This window comes from Centroberyx gerrardi, chromosome 24 (assembly GCF_048128805.1).
Source record: "Centroberyx gerrardi isolate f3 chromosome 24, fCenGer3.hap1.cur.20231027, whole genome shotgun sequence".
Taxonomy (NCBI): domain Eukaryota; kingdom Metazoa; phylum Chordata; class Actinopteri; order Beryciformes; family Berycidae; genus Centroberyx; species Centroberyx gerrardi.
In genome coordinates, this window is record NC_136020.1 from 3,390,693 (window position 1) to 3,409,097 (window position 18,405).

The following is an 18,405-nucleotide window of genomic DNA, read 5'->3' on the forward strand; positions in this document are numbered from 1 at the left end:
AAAAGTGTCAACAAATTGCCATCCCTCATCATAAATTCCATCCAAAATTCAATTACAAATGATCAACAGCTCTAGGCACAAGAATGTGGCAAGAAGGACTTGGCTTCTTTAAGAGCCATTAAAATAATTCCCACCGCTGGGCTTTGCAACATGACAAGTTTGGCTTGGCGGGGCGCTGGCAAGCTGAGAGACATCTAGCAGGAGGAGTGGAGCGGTGTTGATGTTATGATTCAAGCACCAGCGGAGCGACAACTCCAAGACGGCCTCGACATCCAACCAACAAAAACAAAGCGGTTATAAATACCCAGAGCCCTCAGCAGAGCCCAAAAGTCGTCTGGAAGTGAGTCCGGGCCAAAGGCTGCACGAGTGGACAGGATCAACCCGCCGGACTATGCTGCTTCACCTTATTTTGTCATGAACCTTGGCACAGTGATTGTGTAGGGTGTTTACCTTGGTAGGATTAGCATTCTATTACACAAGATTGACCTCAAGAGAGACAACTGGTGGCAAAGCGTGCCAAAGTCAGAATGTGAGAAAAGGCAGCAAGTCTGTAAGCCTCGAGAACTCGTAGAAACCCTAGTTGTTTGGATGGGAAAGGGAGCTTACAAAATAAAGTTTGGCCCAGTTTCCATTCCAACCTGGCTGGAATTCAAATGAAATGTTGACCCTCCTCCCTCTAAATAAAGAAGGATAAATGATGACTAAAAATGATCACAGGCTACTGTAGTGTCGCGAAGAACGTACATGCTTAACAAATTTGAACAGGAATCCAGGGGACGAGTCAACCTCCATTCATGTTGTGTCAAAGATCATTAACGCTGTCATATATTCTTTTGAGGATTTCTGGATCGCTCAGCGGAGTCCGTTGGTTCATTCATGGGAACGAGTTCAGTTCCAGCTGACATTTATCTGGAGGGAGGAAAGAGAAGCCAATTACTGTGTCAGGTCCTTTTATTGTTATGGGTAAATCTTAACTCCTGCGGTCAGTGAATCTGATGAAGGCATGGCAGTGACGAAGGCCTACAGCGACCGCTGCGGCGTTTTAACAGCTGAAGTCGAGGGCCAGATGTTGCAGACAGACTATTGGGCCTATAACATAATCTGGTCAATAGCGGAGCTGGCGTTCCTGGTGTTGGTTTCCCTTCAGGAGGATGGAGAGGCATGAGTCAAAAGCCATCAATATTCCCTCTGGGTCTCGGGAACAAGGAGAAGTGAAACTGTATGAGAGCGGCCCGGACAATTAAGCAGCAGGGAAATCGATCGGCCACAAGCGTGGGAAACATCTGCACCATTTAGATCAGCGGCCACTCCCAAACTAGCAAAATTACCCCTGGATTTACTGGTTCAAAGGCTATCCTGAAGCTTCTCTGGTGCTTTACCTTCCTCTCTCAGCTCCTGGACTCTTTAAAATGCCCAGTAAGGCTGTAACTGGGTCAGGGAGGGTGGAGGGGAAAGCCACCAAAACTCAATTTCACCTGCCGTTTTATTTGCAGAATAGGGTTTACCACCTTTTTAGCCTGGCATATATCTTCATGACCTATAAATTCATAGTGTGCATCATAGAAAGTAATAAGGTTAGACCAATATATGGGGCCAATATTGTCTTTTAATACCTTGAAGAGCTGCTAAGCCTAAAAGAATTGAATTAGTCTGGGTTTCAGTGGAGAGTTTTAGTGTCCCATGATGGTCTAAATGCTGTTTCAAGGCTTTTCCACCCTAACAAGAGTACAATTCTGGGGGAAACACTGAATCCTTGTATTTTTTGGTATGAAAATGGTCAAATTTAAAGATATGTAATATCTGCATAAATTATTGGCTATCGGCAGCTTCAATACAAAAGTATCAGCATCAAACTGTAGTAAGTAGCATCTAAAAACATAAATTGATGCTTCTCTGAAAATGTAACTGACTTGTGTTTACATTGGTGCTTGTTGCCTTAAGAAGTACCACTGGAGGTCACAGTTTACCCTCCTTTTTATTTACCACTACATCATTGCACTGGGTGATACAGCAGCCTATGGTAAAGGCACACTCTAAATAAAAAAAGGCCATCAATGCAAAGCACCTTCAGCCCTTCCTTGTGGGATGCCTTACAGGTGACATCATAGGTGTGGATTTTCTTCTTTAAACAAGCACAGATCCTGTACAGACCCACAGCGCGTGTTCAATTCTACCTGTCTGGTGACAGGCTCCAGAAACATGTTATTAGTATTATTATTATTAACAGCATGTGACATGTTAATAAAAAAATGCATGCCCATGACTTAGTAACGAGTGGGAACGAGATCCTTACGTTTGGGACTGAGAAGTAGCTGCTACACTACCAGTCCGCGCTCTACGCCCTTTCAGCACCATGGAGTAGGCCTGATTCTAGACTGCTTTGATTGGGGGGTTGTTGATGTTGGTTGGGCACCAACTACTAGTTAATGAGTGTTCTTCAGGACTGTAAGCTATAATATGCACGGTTTGCTTTTATCTAAAGCCATAGGAATTAATACATAATTTCTTCAATTTTAAACCCACCTACACAGATCAAGCGATTGTTTTATAGTAATTCAGCCAATTGGTGTTAAAATGGACAGAAAAATAGCATAGGGTGTTTAGGACTGCTATCAGTCCATGATGACAATTCATAATTGAAACCAAAAAGGAATACAGAAAATAAATAAATGTTCAGAAGGTGACCATGGAGAGATGGGATCACTCACAGCTATTGTCTGGACTACAGGCTTCGCCAGCCAAACCTGAAAATGCCATACTTCAAAACTTCTTTGGAATAAAAACAACACAACCAAATCAGTGTCTGTGTATTTATTTCTAAAATACAACATATACAGGGAAAATGGAGGCATAGCATAGCAAATAGCAAAACGGCAAAAAGAACTGAGCCATTAAATAAAAAAATAAAAAAAATGTAATCAACAGTAACAAAATATAAGGTATTTCAAAAACATGACAGGATTGGTCAATCATCGTGAATTTACTGCATGGAATTCTCGGAATGCGCTTTTACGCACACATCTCATCTCACATTTCCTTTAGCCTACTAGGGATAGGGATGCTGGTGGCTGGCATGGAATGCTGGTATGCTAGTCACCAGCATCCCAGTGTCAAAACACAACATGCTGGTCTTGCGGCATGGTGTAACCAGCATGCATTATGCTGGTCATGCTGGTAACCAGCTATGTTGGTCTATGTTGGTTTTTCTAGCAGATTGCTAGTTTTTTGCCCCATCAGCAGATAGCAGCAGCTAGCTACATTACATTGGTGAATGGAAACTTAATAAGCTAGCTGGGTAATAGTTAGCTAACGATAGCTAACGTTAGCTAGCTACCAGGTAACTGAAAAACACCAACCTTATCTTTTTTTATCTGTTAATGCAACACGGTTGTCGGTTAAATTATCTAATTCCATTAATGCAACTTAAATAACACAGGTAATAATGTTACCTACCATTAAAGTTTGTAGGGCAGCAGAAGACGTGGATGTCTGTAAATTAACGGCGGACAGCGTGGCTCAGTGTGTGGGAGCAATGCTCAGCTAGCGTGTTATCGGTACCGTTAAGGTTTGCAGGGCAGCAGAAGACGTGGATGTCTGAAAAATAATGGCGGAGAATGGGGCTCACTGGAACTCAATGTGGCATTTATCCGTGTATGGGACTCAATGTGGCATTTAGCCCATAGGCGAGAGGCCATCTCTTAGTCAAAGACGCCCTCTAGAGGCCATCTCACGAAGCGCATCATCTCATGAAGCATCAGATAACTGACTGACTGCCTGCCTGAGCTGAATTTGCCTCGTGTTGCCCTTTGGTTGCGCCGTGGGAAAAGTTAAGCCCTTCCCCTAGTTTGAATCACCTTTTAATGCCTTTAAAGGCATTTCAGCAACAAATTAGCCGTGTTTCATATTTTGATTCATGTTTGCCCTCCAGATCAGGCTTCAGTTTAACAATGTCTTATGTATTTAAGATTGATACTAATAATTCTCCTCACTCTCTCTCATACATGCATACTTTTCTCATATAAATTTGCATCTTTTGTTTAAATCTTGCTGATGAACTGAGGGAAAACAGAGTTGTATCTAGTTTATAACTATGCCCATAGTATGTCAATGTGATTTAACTCCATGTTTCTGATAAACATGATGAAACAGAACATTTTCCTACAACTTTTTATAAAGATTACTTATCACCTCCTCATCTTTCTGACAATTAATCATTCAGACAAAAGAATGGTGGAAATGTTTATCTTCAGGAACAGACAGGTGTCCAAACAGGTTTCTCCACACAAATTAATTTCCCCCCAAAAAAACATAATCCCTAACTATGAACCCTTACAGGTACCTTATATTTTTAGTGTGTAGTGGTTGAGCAAAATGAGGCGGTGTGAGAAGATTGGTTTTCAACAAGCATCTATGGTTTGTGATGGGGAAGTCTTGAATTTAAATAAACACAAGCAGACTTGTGGCAGTGGTAAGAAAGATTTTTTTTTTAAAGATTAGTAAATGTGATTTTCAGCCATTTGAGCCAAAGAATGATACCATGGTCATTTTAAGTGATTCTTTTCTTTTCTTTTCTTTTTAAGTATCAACAAAATTCTGCCCAGCTCTTTAAAGGCAAAGTTAAATTAAGGAGGAATCCAAGTCTTCAATATTGAATGTGATGATAAAGTGTGTCTTTAGACAAATATAAGAGAATGTGAAACTCACCATTGTGCATGGGTTCCCTTGTGTCATTTGTTATATATTGTATATTTATTGATTGCACTTATTTCACACTACACATCTTTCTTTTCTACCTAAAGATGCTATGTGTGTCATTTTAACTAACATTTATAGACTAAACATTTATAAATCATTACCACATTAATTTTGAGATTAGTATAATCATGGGCTTTGTGAAATGTGGGGAGGCAATATCTGAATAGGGAGGGGGGTCTGGTGGACCTCCCCCAGAATTGTTATTTAATCTAAAATACACCATTTCCTGCAATTTTACATATATATTTTTATACATTTGGTTTGTAACTGTGATGCTTGTTTCTCGATGCTGCATTAAAGAAGCCAATACAATTAAAGAGATGCTATTACACATGAGAGGTGTCTGCAAAGCAGGGTCCAAAATTAACACTCGCCAGTCGCCAAATGCGGGTAAATTTAGTCTTTGGCGAGTAAATTATGGAGGCCACCCGCCACTCTGGCCGGTAGAAAAAAATGAATTTCCTACACGCGCTGGAGAAAGCTGCTGGTTTGCTGTCACTTCAATCTGCTAGATCTGCCGTGCTACGTGTGTCGTGCGTAGTACGTAATTGCGTCAGTCATCAAACCCCGCAATTTTTTTGTTGCAGTACGTGAGGGCCTTGTTGTCATCCGGGCAGTTGAAACAAACCCAACCATGTGGAGATTTATTGCGGGAGTGGAGCCCCCAGGAAAGAGAAAGAAAACAGGCGAACTTCAGGCCATTCACACTACAACGATATCGCCGCCGAATATTCTGAGAAAAAATAGAGCATGATTACTTTACCGACGTGCTTTTATTTTACTCGCTCGCTAAAGTAAATAACGACATAGCCGAAGGATTTGGGTTCATGCATTGCCGCATAAGAGAGAGGAGATGGCAGATAATAATGCTCTTGTATGGCGCTTTAATAACATTATTGTGCTTTGTTTATATGAGAGCTAATGGTACTAATGGTCACCAAGTGAAGCTATTCATTTCTTTACCAGTAGGAGACTCTGCACACCACATCTACTGTGGATCAAAGAGTAAAGTCTCCTGTAGCCCATGTTGAGAGAAACACCTGAACGTCACCGTGGCTAAACTGGTTTCAACAGGATACTGGAGGGCTGTTGTTCCCTCCCGTTCATATTGAAAACATAGGATAATAGCGCATTTGCGGTCAGGTTGGCCAAGAGATTATGCTATTTTCTTAGCATCATGCTAGCAAAAGGTAGCGATTTAACTAGCTTCCAGGTCAGTAAACAGCCTTACCGCTAATCCCAAGAGCTGTTCCGATCCCGACCGGTATGTCACGTTTCTTTTCAACATTTTTAGAGGCGATAGTCTTTGTCAAACAGCGCCGGGTTCCTCTGGACTTCTGTAACCAGTTCCTCAGCAGCAGCTCCGTCACTGCAGCGAACTACAGAATTCTCCCACTCCTTCTTTGTAGAACTTTAGTTTGATTGGTTGAAAATGTTTTATCGTTGTCTCTACCGCCAGAAAAATCGCTCTGAGATGGAACCAAGAATATAGTTATAGTTGTCGTTTTGGATGTTTTTATAGTTACAGTTGTAGTGTGAACACAGACATTCTACATTCTACATTCTACTTTACTTATAACGATTTAAATCTTTTTATAGTTATGTTATCTTTATCGTTCTAGATGTGAATGGGCCTTTACTTATTTTTACTTGTTATTGTTAATTCCTCTATAATTGTTATATTCTCAAACTCCTTAATAAATGATCCTTCTTGCACTTAAAGGCGAATACCACTGAATTTATTAATTCAAATGTGTTACACTTTAGTGTTGAAACAATATTTCTGCATACAGCTAATGTTACTACTATTATTACTGCACACTACTATAATATTGATTGAGAATCGCATATGAGACCAAGATGACATGCTAAATAGTAATAATAGCAAATTGCATAGTAAAAAGCAATTTATTATTTTTGGCTAGTCACCTTGGCAGGTAAACCAAAAAGTTAATTTTGGACCCTGCTGCAAAGGCTTCATTTCTTTTTTGGAAAATAACAGAATTCATAGGCTCTATTGCACAAAATGACAAATAAGACAGTTACATGAAAAACAATAATTATCATTTATATAAACATGAATTCATTTTGAATATCATAGTTCTTTTTTTTCCTCTAACATTATCCTTTTGCTTTGGCATCCTACCTGTTGCTGTTGCTCTGCTGTGCTGACACTGCTAACAGTTTCATCTTCAATAATCTGTTGAAAAAATCTCACTTTAGCTTTGCTAGAAAGCTTGCAAAATGTTAAACAGTTTCAGAGAGAAAGAGTGAGACCTTTGGCACACAGAACACCAAATGGGACGTTAGCCAACCCTCAAAAAAACAACAGTTGTTAGCTAGCTAGCCAAACGTTAGTTCACATAACTTTTTGCCTTTCACCTCTGGTGGTTACACAGTTAAGGTCTTCAGAGAAACATACCTGTGCTGTTTTTTGTTGTTGTTTTTTTTAACTTTCAAACAATTTCAAACAATCGTTCACACAATTATGTTGCTGTCACTCCATTCACGATCGCATCGTCCAATCGTCAGTGGTACGTAGTTCAGATTATTTATAGCGCAGGTTGGAATATACCGCTTGGGTTGGAAAGGGGGTGTAGCAATCCAAATGCAGACAGAGACAGATATTTTACTTTGTTTTTAATTCAATATTAGATTGAGACATTTAAGATGAAATTTTGACTTTTAAAAGGGGTGAAAAGTGGATGGGTAAAATTGTCTTTGTGCACCTCCACTTTTCACCCCTAATTTCCAAGTGGAGGGGCATCTGCCTAACTTGCCTAATGGTATAGGCGCCAGTGAGTATAATTACTGTAAACAAACAAAAGACTATCGCAAAGACTGTCAGCCTCGAACGGCCTCTACACTGCATTTTACATTGTGCATTTTTTTTTTTTTTTTTTTTAAGAAATAGACATACAATGAAGGTTTGCTTGCTGACCATTTTGTTTTATGAATCAGGTATCTTCCCAATAAATAAGGAGATTGATTATAAAACAGATTTCAGTGTCAATGTTGTCCTAAATAGGATGTCCTTTTTTGTGAGATTGACATTCAGAGTTGGTTTTGTCCATAAGAAGTCCTGCAGCCCACTCCAAAGTTCTCAACATAATAACATTTCCAAAATAAATGTCCAATTGTTTCAGGGCAAGAATTACAAAATACACATTTGTCATCAGAGGCAACTTTGAATCTTTTTACAATGTTTGTTTTTACAGGATACATTCTGTGAATAAGTTTATAAGACACTAATTTCACTTTGTTTAGTATACAATATTTATTTGGTACAGTGAAGACCTTATCCCAAAGTATCTGTCCCAAAGCCGCATTTCAGTATATTTTAGAAATAGGAATACATGTATCCAGAGTAAGTTTTCGTAAGTGTTTGTTATTGCATTTAGAGCTTAGAATATCCATTCCCTCTAATTTAATTGTAGCAATAAAGTCCAAGAGAAAGTGAAGGGGTGTCTCCATCTAACAAGTTGGATCATACCAAGAGGGATGGCTTCAGTTATGGTTTGGTATTCAGCCAGTGTATTGCAGACATTGTACTTGCATATAAAGTCTTCAAAGTTGTATACTTCACCCATACCATTAATGAATTGTTTAATAAAGATAACATCATGACTAAACAGTATTGGGGAGAAAATGTACTTCCTCTTATGTATTATATTCTTATTGTTCCAGATTGTATATAGATGTGGAGAGAAATTGTGCTTGCACATGAGATTCCAAATTTGAAGCATTTGTCTGTGAAAATTAGAGAATTTAACTGGGGTTTTTCATCAAAAGGGCATTTCAACAGGAATTCTAAACCTCCAACTTCTTGAAAAAATAAATTTGGAATTATATTCCAGATGCTACTTTTATTTTGGAGGTAATTCTGAATCCATTTAACTTTAAAGGTTTTATTTGAAGAATTAAGATATAGCATTATTACCTCCCTCTTTCTTATCACAACATAGCTCCAGATAAAGTTGAATAAACTGGCATCAACCTGTTTGATTACAGAAGTTGGTACATCTAATGTAAGAAATGTATATACAAATCTAGATAACCCTTCCATTTTTGACAATAGTATACCGCCACCAATACATAAATCTCTTAAAAGCCACAAGCTGGATTCTGAGAAATGCAATGAAATATGAAAAGAGCTTAATTTTAGAGAATTTATAGTGGTTTATCTAGTAGGGTATTTTTGTCTGATGTATGGGATTTGGAATTTAGAAGTTGTAGCGTCCAGTGACCAGTAGGTGGTGGTAATGCATCTACCGCTGGATGACAACCTCCTGAAAACACCGAGTAGAAGAAGACGCATAGCTACCTTCTGTCCATGTGAGAGAAAACAGCATGTCTCCTCCAGGAGGGAAGATCAACAGACCCAAAACAGTAAGAGAGTCGATTTTAAATAAGCTTTATAAAACATAAAGTACAGGAAGTGAAAATTCTTCAACTTAATGTCCCGCCACAGATTTGTTTTGCTTCAAGTTACGATTGTTTAGCTTGTCAGTTAGCAAACAAGCTAGCATGGTTAGCTAACAGTAGACATACGTAAAGTTGTTGGCTTTCTTCCACTTTTCCACGGTTTCAAGTTTATTTTCCCCCCTTTCCACGCTATCTACCTCTTGTCAACATGACATGGTTCTTTTTATTAGAATAATTAGAACATGTCATTACAAACATAGCCTACATTTTACATACCACGCATGTTCTATCGTGTACTAGAGAGCATTAGTACAGGGAAATTCATTTAGTGAAAAAAACGTCAAAAAAGGAGAAGAATACCTACTGAAACATTATTTTAAAGCATTCATTCTGACCATTACTATTTATCCGTGGGATTTATTATATTTTCTAATGTAAGGGAGGTGTGTAGTGGTGATGTTAGTTTTCTCTTTAGATAAAAAATTGAAAGGTTTATCCAAAATAACCAGTTTGGAGCCCATCAACCCAGATTTATGAAGTGGCAATTTCCCAAATAGGCATAAAATTTAAAGAGCATCATTGTCTTGTTGTACATGTTGCAGTGTGTTGGTACTGTGTCATCATTTCAGAGCTTTCAGATTCCATCCGCATGCACTCCTATGGATCCTATATTTGGATCCTGTTTGCCAACCCTTGTGTTGTTTAAAATGGGTGAAATAATGTCAGTAGAAATGACCATGGCCATTAAAAAATATTTTGCTAGCAACCATGGGGCGGATGTTGCGTTATCCTTGCTTCGCAAAGCCACAAAATGCTGGAATGCTAAGCTAAGTGTTTTGTTTGTCATTGCAGCTTCAAAACGAATTACAATCCACCTCAACAAATAAAAGAGATGCATAAAAGAGGAACCCCCGAAAGCAAAACTATTCAGAATTCCTTATTTGGGCTGAAAAATTATGTCACGCTTGAGAGGACAATTAAGTCACCAAATCAGCAACAATTGCTGTTTTTAAGTCAAGTGCTATTTCTTCTTTTTAGCCCCTTTCCAAGTTGTGTTATCAGTGCGCCCTCTGCTGGTCAGATGGCCAAAGTCTAATTTGTTGTAGTTAATTGTTAAGTTAACAGGTTCTTGTTGATAAATAAGTTATTAATCACTTAGGTTACTGATATATTTCGTCTGCCTTACCAATGTAGTTGTTCATGTGTTGTCTTGCAGGAGTTGGGTAAGAAACTTTTCAAGCGGCGCCGAGTTCTCAGCAGAGAGAAGAGGAAGAAGCATCAGGTTGTTGGAGCAGTGGTCGACCAGGGCCTCATCACCATCCATCACCTGAAGAAGAGAAAGTCAGTAATCCGCACCAACAGTCACTAAATGCTGTAATGTCCTGAATGAACACACTATTCTGTGAATGTTTCCAGATGTTGGGACTGTATTTTTTTTTTTTTAAGGTAATAGATGCTCCAATCAGCATCCAACCATGTGCCATGGAGAGCCATGTGTATGCATGTTTTCATTCCAACCAAACTAGATTACACGCCTTCAACCAGAGAGGAGGAACTAGTCACTGAAATTAATCAGTGTTTGGTTGTTGTGAAAACCTGCATACATATGGCTCTCAATGGCATATGGTTGGAGACCACTGATATAGGCTATGAGGAAAAAAACATAAACCCTTGCTGCAATTCCTTATGCTATATTAAGTGCAAAATAGGGCTGAAACGATTCCTCGAGAAACTCAAGTAACTCGATTACTAAAAATCATCGATGCAAATTCTTTGCATCGAAGCTTCGTTTAATCCATATAACTATATACACGCTCAGTGTTTCGCACGGATGATTATTACTGTTGCACAACGCGCTGGAGAAAGAGAGAGAAAATAGCGAGGGGCGAAGAGAAGAGACAGGCCAGAGAAAACGGCAGAAAGTGTCCAAAGTTTCGGATCCAGTGTTGCCAATTTGGCGACTTTGTCGCTAGACTTAGCAACTTTTCAGACCCCCCTGGCAACTTTATTTCTCAAAAGCGACTCGCGACAAATCAGCCGACTTTTTCTGACCATGGGAAGCAATGTTAATGTGTTGAATCCCAAAGCATTTGGCAATAAATTGGTTCGGCTGATGCCGGTTTTCTCTACTTGCTTGTCTAATCCAGAGAGGTCTGACGATCACAGCGTAGCTCCCTCCCTCCGCTGAGAGCAGGGACTGTAGGATAGGGTCCACTTGTAATTGCTACCGGCGTACGCCGAAACTGGCCGGGTGGGCGGAGTCAGCAGTTAATATTAAAACGGGATGAGATGAAGGCTAGTAAAGAATGCGCGTTAATTATGGCTATATGTAATGGCTAGTTAAGAACGTAAATCAATATGGTGGCTAGTTATGATGTCCCTAAGTTAGCTAAGTTTTGCTCAAGAAAATAACCACAGAAAATAAAATGCTGCAGTCAATTTGTGAAAGCCTGAGCTTCATTCATGTTATTATTATGATAGTCACACACACATACACACACACACACACACACACACACACACCTACTCCCCTCACAGTGATGCATAAAATACCCCAGAAAGCAAAATATCAGGTGGTGTAAGTAGCAATTGGAGCCTAAAATGCACCAGTCCAATACAGCAGGTATATTCAGTTTAGTTTGATTGCAGTGAGTAGGGTCAGCAGGTGTAGGGCAACCCTTCAACATAGTAAATAAATGTACATTAGCCAGTCTTATGAACTTGTATGATATTTAGGCCTAGTAATAAATATCAATAATAATTATTATTTCACCTCGTTTTCAGTAAATCACAGTGTCGTATGGACAGCTTCATGCGGACAGCTTTTCTCTTTTGTATATTTACTATTGCTCTTTAATAAAGTAAAAGTATTTCTTATCCGATTACTCGATTAATCGATGGAATAATCGGTAGAATACTCGATTACTAAAATAATCGATAGCTGCAGCCCTAGTGCAAAAGATATAATATTTTGTCTTAAACCTATAAAACAGACTAAAACTACCAAACATTAACGTGAGCTAGCAAGACTGAATTGCAAATTTAGTGTTGTCACAATACCAGAATTTTGACTTCTATACTAATACTAAGTTTAATATCTAAAAATGTTATCCTGCTACAACACCACGGCAAACAAGAAAAAAACATCAAGCAATGTGTTGTCTTTGTCCCACACTGTACGTTGTGCTTTATTTCCCCCTCAGCTCCAGCGCAAGAGCAAACATCACTCTATCTGGAAAGAAGAAACGCAAGCTTCTCAAACAGCTGCATCATATGCAGCAGGAAAAGGCCGACATGGAAGGTAACGCTAGATCTGGTTGTGTGTTCAGCATTACTGTTAAACAATATTTATGACAGTGTTACAGATGTCATTCATGCTAACCAGAATGGAGCACGAATGTGTTCAATCCCTCTCAGATCCTCAGCTTCACTGATCACAGCAAATCAAAAGTTACCTCTTCCTGAACTGTACTCGCTGCATTCATACCGATGCCCAATTTAGATGTCTAAAGAATTATGTACTAACCTACAAATGGTGAATATAGAGGACATCATGCTATGCCATCATACATCTACAGGACTGTCAGAAAAGCAGCACCATTCACCAGCCACCCAATCTAAATGTTCCGGCGTTGAGTGTGAGTGCAGGTATGTCACTGGGATTATCAAGTGGCTATCTCCCATTACAGGTTTTTGGTTGAATTAGGTCCACAACACCTCCACAAGGCTCCACAGTAATTTCTGGCATCCCAGTATGGCCCGCTCAGCAGTTCAAGAAATTGAATAGTATCAACAATTATAGGCTAAATGGATGGCTGATTCTCCTACTAACAAACAGCCAGAGCAACCACACAAACAATATGTCAGCTAGCATGTTACAGACAACCAAAAGCTAACAAGCCAACATATCAATATTCTAAAGAATCAATATACCAACAACCATGCTACTAACAAACCAGAGCAACCAAGCTACTACCAACCACTTTGTCAGATAGTATGCTACAAGCACAAGACCAACCAACATAACAATCAATATCCCAGCAAACATACTGCTAATGAACAGCCATACCAACCATGCTATTAGCAAACAATGTCAGCTAGCATGCTACAAACAAGAGCTAACAAGCAAACATGTATACCTGCAAAGAAATCAACATACCAGTAAACATACCACTAACATAAGGCACCAGTAGCCATGTTTCAGTCAAACAAATGGTTCAAACCTTACAACACTCAAAGCTACGTGCTAGTGTTAGTGGCTAGTAGTTGCATGTCAGCATTTACAGCGGTTGCTTTGCTAAATTAGCCTGCTGGCTAGTTAGGTAAATAACAAAGCCAAAAGCCAGGTGTTTGTTCATGTTAACTGAGCTGACTCTTCTCAAGCTACTACTGTTTTGGAGTAGATACTAGAGCTAAAGACAAGACAGTTTACTGTGTCACAGTAACCTACATTTGGAAACAAATCTACCTATTCACTTTTACTTAGAGGCCCAGTGCAATGAGAATTCCATTTCTCAATTTCATGGTATAATTGAACAAAGGCCCCGTTAATGTAAAGTTACCCAAATTACTAAAACCAAACCAAACTGTCAGTATTGTGGAAATTTGACTTACGCCCTCCCTCTGGTTGTCAACAGAATCAAACAGGTTTAGAATTCCAATCTATTTGGTCATTTACCTGGTGTAAATGATGTCACCTACACCCAGGTTTTAATGAATGCTCCGATTGGTCGACAGTATGCATAGTTAATCAGGTGTCCCATAGTCGGTCAGGCAATGGCCAGCCAGCTACTTGCCGAACTAGCCAAAGTCTCCATGCCTCCATTGTTGCTGGATGCTGAAGTTCCAACACTGGATATTTGTTCTCCAAAGATAGAAATATTGTCCAGCAGTGGACGGCACAATCATAGGGAAGGTTAGGTTCTCACTCCATCCTACGAGCTTTGTACCATCTAACAGACCATCTAACACAAAAAAATTCTGCTCACTGTGTTAGAAATCAACCTGGTATCTCTCTTTTTCTAACCTGGTTGTTATATATTTAAACATTATTTGTACACAGACAATTCTCCACTAGACTTCCATGATGGAGCCAGCTTTGGTTGCTAAGAGATTTTGTGACGCAACTGCAAATCCTCTACAAGAGCAATCGCCTGCCTCCTCGGTCTGTGTCTCACGTTTTTTTCCTGAGTGTCATGAAACTGTAATGTATTTTGATTGTCTTTGTCTCGCTCCATAGTTGAGCCAAAAGCGGCACCAAAGAAAAAGGCCCCGGCATCTGCTCCAGCCAAAAAGAAGAAAGCGGGCGCGTCCCAGGAGGACGTTGAGATGGCAGATATGGAATGAGAGGAGGGCAACAACACGATCCGCTTTTGGCTCCCAGCCATATAGGGCAACATCCTGCCTTTTGACTTGAATGGACAAATGGGAGTTAGTTCATCCTTGAATGGAATACTGAATGGGCAATATGATATAGTGGCTTCTCTGAACAAACACAGGTGGAAGCAAAGTAGTTTTCACTGTTTATGCCCAGAGGGATGTTCGGTGTTAGGGTCTGCCTCCACTTGTTCCAGTCAGGCAGGGTGTGCATTTACATACAGATACTGGCAGAATACAAAGATAATTGAGAAATGTAATATCAAATTATTGGTGGGAATAATTTGTGAAGATTTCACTCCAGTATGAAGTGTTTTCTGCCAAAACGTTCCACAGATATGCCTTAGATATTCATATTTGCCACTTTGTTTATCTCAGAGTATCTGCAGGCCCTTAAGTCTGAAGTCATGTCCGCTGTTCTACAATATGCATCATATCTGCTTTACGTAACACAGTTGTACTTCATATTCCTTAACATTTAATTTCCTGTTGTCCTTTTATTATATTGCCCATATATAGTTTCAGAAATTTAATTTGCTATGTTCAATCTTAGTGTTAGTCTTAAGGAGTGTTACATTTGGCTTTCTGAAACCTGCAGATACCTTCAAGCTGTTTCTGATCACTGTTTGTGTGCATCACAAATGTATTGTTATTTAATTTCCTACATCCCATTACCACCTGTCTGTGTGGCTTATACAGCTGCTTATTGTGGTAGATGATGTACTGTACTGCATTCTCAAGTTGGTGTACTGTGGATTTATGAGTTTTGCAAAATCTGTGTGATTTTTGCAAGTTCAAATATTAGGTTTCTGTGCTTTTTTTCTTTTGTCGTCGACCTCGTGATGCTTTGGGTTGATTTCTGTGGAATCAGAAATTGTGAGTTTAGCCCTAAAGCATAAATTATCTTAGATTTATCATTTTAAATTGGTAGTACAGTATATTGGTTCAAGGAACAAACTCAATGACAGTATGATATAAAGTGATGCATGAATACACAAATGTCTCCCTTAATATGCCTTATTTTAGCATAATTTTCAGCTGGTGGAGTGCTTGTATATCAGATGTATTGTTCACCCTCTTCAATTATTGATAAATCTGCCTATAAATTGCGCAATTAAATGTGCTTTTTATATTAAAGCCTATGTTGTTTTTTGAGAGGGTTAGATTTGAGTAGGTTATTTGTATAGATATAGAATTTTTCGTTAGTAATAATAGAAATGTGTTGACGACAGAATATAGTGTAGGCTATATGGGGGTAGAGCATCCCTCCCCCTACCAGAGGACAAAGACTAAAATGGGTCAGACTCGGGAGAAAAGATCTCCTCCTGCATCGCAGATTCCGCACCAGCCATAATGTAATGTAGTCCATCCTGGAGCCACGGGAGTATGCTATTGACGGTATTTACCAGCTTGACCATGCCGCCGATAGAGACGCTTTTATTTCTGTATTTCACGGTCGATTAACCCACCGCGGAGAGCCGTTTATTGAGATTTTAAAGGAGAAACGCCGCTGTGTTCTTTTTTTTTTTTTTTTTTGGAGAGATTCTGGACCAACAATTTGTCAACATGTCCTCGGAGTCTTGGGATGGGTAATGTGTCCTCGGAGCAACTCGGTTACTGGGACTGAACTGGTTTGGATACTGGGCTTCCAGTTTCCAGTCAACGACCTGTGCTGACCGACGGATGCAGCGCCGCGTTGATTTGTGTCCTCCGAGAAAAGGGACAAGTACGTGTGGAGGAAAAAAATGGAAAGATTTCACTGAGAACACAGCATGCTGCTTTGTGTCTCGGGGTAGATTACATAGTAGCACAATTAGATCCAGTAGCCTACATCTGACGTATGTTTTGGCCATTCTGTCGCTCAGATAGCCTATATGACAGGTGGCAAAGGGAATAGCCTACAAGAAGCTACACAAAGGCAGCGATTACATAGGCTGTATCTTATTTAAGACATACATAAATACATCCATTGCTGCACGGTGAGACAAAAGTTATCACCAAATTACATTTTGGCCTTGAGCAATTTCTGTAGCCTATCAACAGTGAGTAGTCAAGCTGGGGTTTTTTTTTTTAAGGCATTTGTACTGGAAATTGGAATTTTTTTTTTTTATTAACACCAATAACGTACCAGGCTGAGGCTTAATGTTTCTGGGCTTGTTTTTATCCTATTTTTTTGTCTTATTCCCAGCATACTTCCAAACTAGGCCTACTGTCTTAAGTCACTGGTTCTCAAAGTGGGGTGCAGGGTTTTCTGAGGGGGTTCCAGGGGTCTTTGAGGGGGTTCCTGGGGTCTTTGGGAGGCTTCCTGGGGTTCTTGAGGGGGTTCCAGGGGTCATTGAGGGGGTTCCAGGGGTCCTTGAGGGGTACAATGTAGACAGTTCTACAATTCAGCCCTAAATCAACACCTAAAATCCTTTTTTATCAAATGGGGGGCCAATCTATGGGCTAATGTGTATCCGTTTGGGACATGACAATAACATGAAAATGTTTGCGAACCCATGATTTAATAGAATATATCAAGCAGAGTTACCTTGATTGGTAACCTATTACATGAATTTGAATCTCTATCTGTAAAGTGCAGTATGGATGCTTTTAAGGTTGATCCAAGTCTGGTTCCTTCCTCCATCTCAGATCTTTTGACTGTTAATGAGCCAGAAAGCAATATAGGCTTACTTCTACAATTCATTACTAAATCAACTAAAATCCTCACACACAGGTCTCTGGGACAAAATCTGATCAAATGGGGGTTCATGGCCCTAATGTGTCTATTTGGGGGTCCATGACATGAAAACGTTTGAGCGCTCCTGCTTTAAGAGGAAGCTCCAGATGATTCACTCTGTCTTTTGTCCCACTATAACAAACCTCCAGCACCAGACGTGCAAGGTGCAAATATAAACTTGGTTATGGTAATCATGTCGATAGCAGGTCAGATAGCTATAGCAGTAAAGGAGATAACACTGAAAATGCCATCATGTCCCATGTAGGAGACGGGGTAAAGTCCTGCTGTGTGGAGCTGGTGGACTGTGGACTCAGAGGGCTGCTGAGCATCTGATAGAGGACTGCTTACACTGCCAGGCTGGTGGTGAGTACTCAACTCTTAATACCAGTGATTTTGGGGTTTAAATTTAGCTGGGAAGGCAAACTGATGTGTCCATCCACGGTATAGTTGTAGAACTAATTATTCACAGAGGATGAGTTTCTTTCAAACTCAAATTTGATGAAGACAACTGGATTATTTTTCATTCTGCTGTACAATTTCACATCTACAGGGTTTCATTGGAAAACTAAAGATATCTTGGATGTTCATTTTGCAGCATCATTCAGACAGGCTCCAGGTGTTTATCGTCACACCAGATTTTCTGTGTGAATCGTGATCGACCTCACTCACTCCCCCCCGCTCTGAAGGAGTGGATTAAATGGTTCCATTTTTAGATTTCTATTTTTACACCGCCGAATTGATTTTAAATTTAGTGGTCTTTTTTTGTTCTATTGTCAGTCGCAAAGCTAAGACAGATCTGGGGCTCGGGGACAGCGGAAAACAAGGTTTTTATGGTGCCACACAGAAACCGACGTCATTGAGCTGATAAGGTTTTGAAGAAGTAACTTAGATGAAGTGTCTGGAAGTTTACAAAGTGCTTAGCTTCATGTGAACGGCTGTCTTAATGTTGCTTGGTTTGGAGACTGCCAGCAAGGGGCCTCAACTCAAAATTTTCAGTATTTTGATATTATAATGTCAAATTTCCTGAATTAGCACCCTGACAAAATCCAATTCTGTCTTCATTATTAATACAATGTTTACTGCATGTTTGCTGGTGAAACAGAAAATTCACTTAGCTTAGACAATATGAA

At 39.6% G+C, this 18,405-nt stretch overlaps 1 protein-coding gene across 1 annotated transcript in view; it reads left to right on the forward strand.

Moving 5' to 3' along the window:
- c4h11orf98 (chromosome 4 C11orf98 homolog) overlaps nt 1–15,666 on the forward strand; it is a 289,475-nt gene extending 273,809 nt beyond the window's left edge. The window contains exons 2-5 of the mRNA XM_071915773.2: nt 9,103–9,144; nt 10,397–10,521; nt 12,384–12,481; nt 14,420–15,666. Of these exons, the coding sequence (XP_071771874.1) occupies nt 9,106–9,144; nt 10,397–10,521; nt 12,384–12,481; nt 14,420–14,526 (369 nt within the window). The 5' untranslated portion in view covers nt 9,103–9,105 and the 3' untranslated portion in view covers nt 14,527–15,666. The remainder of the gene's footprint in view (nt 1–9,102; nt 9,145–10,396; nt 10,522–12,383; nt 12,482–14,419) is intronic.
- Nucleotides 15,667–18,405: the final 2,739 nt, after the last annotated feature.